The sequence below is a fragment of the Drosophila ficusphila genome, unplaced genomic scaffold, assembly GCF_018152265.1.
Source record: "Drosophila ficusphila isolate 14025-0441.05 unplaced genomic scaffold, ASM1815226v1 contig_581, whole genome shotgun sequence".
Lineage (NCBI taxonomy): Eukaryota > Metazoa > Arthropoda > Insecta > Diptera > Drosophilidae > Drosophila > Drosophila ficusphila.
Window position 1 is genome coordinate 1 of NW_025064511.1, and position 5,312 is coordinate 5,312.

Here is a 5,312-nt window from a genome sequence, read left to right on the forward strand (position 1 = left end):
AATCGAAAATAAACCAATGATGCAGCTAGATAGATATTTTAATAACAAATTCAGAGAGGTATTCCACTTTTAAATCGGGTAAAAATTTCAAAAGTTATGGGCTAAGCAGTGCTGGGATCTGGTCACTTTTCTGCAAACCCATTTTTTGCAAATTTTGACAAGTCGGGGGTCATAAAAATTGACGAAACGTTGACCAAAAATTCGAAAAATAAACCAATAATGCAGCTAGATAGATATTTTAATAACAAATTCAGAGAGGTATTCCACCTTTAAGTCGGGTAAAAATTTCAAAAGTTATGGGCTAAGCAGTGCTGGGTTCTGGTCACTTTTCTGCAAACCCATTTTTGGAAATTTTGACAGGTCGGGGGTCATAAAAAATTACAAAATATTGACCAAAAATTAGAAAATAAACCAATTAATCGGGTAAAAATTTCAAGAGTTATGGGCTAAGCAGTGCTGGGATCTGGTCACTTTTCTGCAAACCCATTTTTTTGCAAATTTTGACAGGTCGGGGGTCATAAGGTGATGCAGCTAGATAGATATTTTAAAAACAAATTCAGAGAGGTATTCCAACTTTTAAATCGGGTACAAATTTCAAAAGTTATGGGCTAAGCAGTGCTGGGATCTGGTCACTTTTCTGGAAACCCATTTTTTGCAAATTTTGACAGGTCGGGGGTCATAAAAAATGACAACATATCAACCAAAAAATCGAAAATAAACCAGTGATGCAGCTAGATAGATATTTTAATAACAAATTCAGAGAGGTATTCCACTTTTAAATCGGGTAAAAATTTCAAAAGTTATGGGCTAAGCAGTGCTGGGATCTGGTCACTTTTCTGCAAACCCATTTTTGCAAATTTTGACAGGTCGGGGGTCATAAAAAATTACAAAATATTGACCAAAAATTCAAAAATAAACCAATAATGCAGCTAGATAGATATTCTAATAACAAATTCAGAGAGGTATTCCACTTTTAAATCGGGTAAACATTTCAAAAGTTATGGGCTAAGCAGTGCTGGGATCTGGTCACTTTTCTGCAAACCCATTTTTTGCAAATTTTGACAGGTCGGGGGTCATAAAAAATTACAAAATATTGACCAAAAATTCAAAAATAAACCAATAATACAGCTAGATAGATATTTTAATAACAAATTCAGAGAGGTGTTCCACTTTTAAATCGGGTAAACATTTCAAAAGTTATGGGCTTAGCAGTGCTGGGATCTGGTCACTTTTCTGCAAACCCATTTTTTGCAAATTTTGACAGGTCGGGGGTCATAAAAAGTTACAAAATATTGACCAAAAACGCAAAAATAAACCAATGATGCAGCTAGATAGATATTTTAATAACAAATTCAGAGAGGTATTCCACTTTTAAATCGGGTAAAAATTTCAAAAGTTATGGGCTAAGCAGTGCTGGGATCTGGTCACTTTTCTGCAAACCCATTTTTTGCAAATTTTGACAGGTCGGGGGTCATAAAAAATTACAAAATATTGACCAAAAATTCAAAAATAAACCAATAATGCAGCTAGATAGATATTTTAATAACAAATTCAGAGAGGTATTCCACTTTTAAATCGGGTAAAAATTTCAAAAGTTATGGGCTAAGCAGTGCTGGGATCTGGTCACTTTTCTGCAAACCCATTTTTTTGCAAATTTTGACAGGTCGGGGGTCATACAAAATTACAAAATATCAACCAAAAATTCGAAAATAAACCAATAATGCAGCTAGATAGATATTCTAATAACAAATTCAGAGAGGTATTCCACTTTTAAATCGGGTAAAAATTTTAAAAGTTATGGGCTAAGCAGTGCTGGGATCTGGTCACTTTTCTGCAAACCCATTTTTTGCAAATTTTGACAGGTCGGGGGTCATAAAAAATTACAAAATATTGACCAAAAATTCAAAAATAAACCAATAATGCAGCTAGATAGATATTCTAATAACAAATTCAGAGAGGTATTCCACTTTTAAATCGGGTAAACATTTCAAAAGTTATGGGCTAAGCAGTGCTGGGATCTGGTCACTTTTCTGCAAACCCATTTTTTGCAAATTTTGACAGGTCGGGGGTCATAAAAAGTTACAAAATATTGACCAAAAAACGCAAAAATAAACCAATAATGCAGCTAGATAGATATTTTAATAACAAATTCAGAGAGGTATTCCACTTTTAAATCGGGTAAAAATTTCAAAAGTTATGGGCTAAGCAGTGCTGGGATCTGGTCACTTTTCTGCAAACCCATTTTTTGCAAATTTTGACAGGTCGGGGGTCATAAAAAATTACAAAATATTGACCAAAAATTCAAAAATAAACCAATAATGCAGCTAGATAGATATTCTAATAACAAATTCAGAGAGGTATTCCACTTTTAAATCGGGTAAACATTTCAAAAGTTATGGGCTAAGCAGTGCTGGGATCTGGTCACTTTTCTGCAAACCCATTTTTTGCAAATTTTGACAGGTCGGGGGTCATAAAAAATTACAAAATATTGACCAAAAATTCAAAAATAAACCAATAATACAGCTAGATAGATATTTTAATAACAAATTCAGAGAGGTGTTCCACTTTTAAATCGGGTAAAAATTTCAAAAGTTATGGGCTAAGCAGTGCTGGGATCTGGTCACTTTTCTGCAAACCCATTTTTTGAAAATTTTCACAGGTCGGGGGTCATAAAAAATTACAAAATATTGACCAAAAATTCAAAAATAAACCAATAATGCAGCTAGATAGATATTCTAATAACAAATTCAGAGAGGTATTCCACTTTTAAATCGGGTAAACATTTCAAAAGTTATGGGCTAAGCAGTGCTGGGATCTGGTCACTTTTCTGCAAACCAATTTTTTGCAAATTTTGACAGGTCGGGGATCATAAAAAATTACAAAATACTGACCAAAAATTCGAAAACAAACCAAAGATGCAGCTAGATAGATATTCTAATAACAATTTCAGAGAGGTATTCCACTTTTAAATCGGGTAAAAATTTCAAAAGTTATGGGCTAAGCAGTGATGGGATCTGGTCACTTTTCTGCAAACCCATTTTTTTCAAATTTTGACAAGTCGGGGGTCATAAAAAATTACAAAATATTGACCAAAAATTCGAAAATAAACCAATAATACAGCTAGATAGATATTTTAATAACAAATTCAGAGAGGTGTTCCACTTTTAAATCGGGTAAACATTTCAAAAGTTATGGGCTAAGCAGTGCTGGGATCTGGTCACTTTTCTGCAAACCCATTTTTTTGCCAATTTTGACAGGTCGGGGGTCATTAAAAATTACAAAATATTGACCAAAAATTAGAAAATAAACCAATAATGCAGCTAGATAGATATTTTAACCCTTTCATGCCCACTGTTGCCTGTAGGCAACATTGACTTTAAGTTTAAATTTCGGTTACGATTCAAAATTTTTGTGGACTTTTTTTTTATAGGGGATTCCCCTTATTAATGTTCTTTAATTTTTTGGTAATTTTTGCGAATTCAGCTGCAGCGTGTGCTGAGTTATCACTAAAGATTCGAAGCGACCACAGCTGCCGAAAAATTTTACAAAAAAGTGTCCGTGCAAATAGTGCGATTAATTAAAATTAGTGACAAATACTAATAAAATAAGTACGTACATATCTTTAAAACAGGTAAGACTATGATAAAAGTATAAAGTTGGGCTTGAAAATTGTTTAATAACGAGTGTGGATTTTTTCAAAAGTAAATGTTGCCTACCGGCAACATTGGTCATAAGAGGTTCGCAAGTAATAAATTGTTTGTACTCATTAGGCATGCGTCCGAAGGGATTAAGCGAATTGGAAATTCAAAAAATTTGCGAATTCGATTGGGAAGATTCAAACGACGAAGATGAAAATGAAGGGGAGGAGGATAAAATGGATGTCTTGGAGGCATTCATAGAAGAAAGTCTGCAGGACATAATACAGCAAGGTGGAAATATTGAAGATGAGCTTATGAAAAGTACTGTGCTTAATACAATACAAAGCGACTTTGATGAAACAGTCCAACAAATTTATGAAAAAATCGATTTAAATAGTTTGAGATGGAGACATGCCTCAAAAGGAAAGGAGATGGACACTGAATGGAAAAGCCATGTGACTGCAGGCATCATAAAAAGTCCCGTTGAATATTTCAATTCATTTTTGGATGATGACATTTTCGAAAAGATATGCTTGGAAACTAATAAATACGCCTTTCAAGATAAAGGAGTGGAGCTGAAGTGTGAGGTATGGGAGTTGCGAAGATATATAGGCATACTGCTCTACCTAGGCGTAGTCAAAATTCCAACAACGCGTATGGCATGGACAAATAATTTTAAGTTATCCGCAGTATCAGACGCATTGCCACGGAATAGATTTGAAAAAATAAAATCAAATTTTCACATAAATGATAATTTAAAGCAACCCGGGAAAGGAGAAGATAACTATGACAAACTTTATAAGATCCGTCCCTTACTAAATAAATTAAAAGAGAAGTTTAATGAAATATCCCAAGAGGAATACCAAAGCTGTGATGAACAGATGATTTCCTTCAAAGGTAAAAGTAGTTAAATTTATTTGCAATATGTATATGAGTTTTTAATTTAATTTTTATTTCAGGTCATCATAGTTTAAAGCAGTACCTCCCTAAAAAGCCGCACAAGTGGGGCTTTAAAATGTTTTCTAGAGCTGGGGTGTCTGGCATTATATATGACTTTTGCCTTTACGTTGGAGACGGAACCTGTAAGTCTTATGGACTTGGACTGTCTTCAGATATTGTTTTGCATTTAGCTTCAAACATTCCTGAAAATCAAAATTTTAAACTATTTTTTGATAACTGGTTTACTTCAGTAAGCCTAATGATAGCATTAAAGGAAAGGGGTATCTTAGCAGTTGGCACTATTCGCAATAACCGTCTAAAAAATGTCAATCTTCTTAATGAAAAACAGTTAGCTGACAAAGGCAGGGGATCTTTTGACATAAAGGTCGAAGGAACTTATAACTTGATCTCGTGTCGCTGGTATGATAACAAATGTGTTCAGCTTCTTTCAAATTATATTGCTGATACACCAGTTTCTGAATGCATGCGTTGGTGCCGCAAAGAAAAAATCATGGTTAAAATACCTCGGCCAGCTATTGTAGATAGGTATAATAGAAACATGGGTGGTGTTGATCTATCAGATATGCTATTAGAATTATACAAAGTAAATCATCGCTCAAAAAAATGGTACATGCGAATCGTGTATTGGTGTATAAATGTGACAGTGGTGAATAGCTGGCTACTGTATCGCCGAGATCATAAGAAATCTCTTGAAGGAACAAAACATATGCCACT

At 34.1% G+C, this 5,312-nt stretch overlaps 1 protein-coding gene across 1 annotated transcript; it reads left to right on the plus strand.

The window, feature by feature from the left end:
• Window positions 1-3,772: 3,772 nt before the first annotated feature.
• Window positions 3,773-5,065, plus strand: LOC122320493 (piggyBac transposable element-derived protein 3-like; the record flags this gene model as incomplete). The annotated part of the gene is made up of 2 exons (XM_043208613.1): window positions 3,773-4,535; window positions 4,598-5,065. Coding segments are annotated over exons 1-2 (1,231 nt in total), but the record flags the coding sequence as incomplete, so codon positions are not given.
• Window positions 5,066-5,312: the final 247 nt, after the last annotated feature.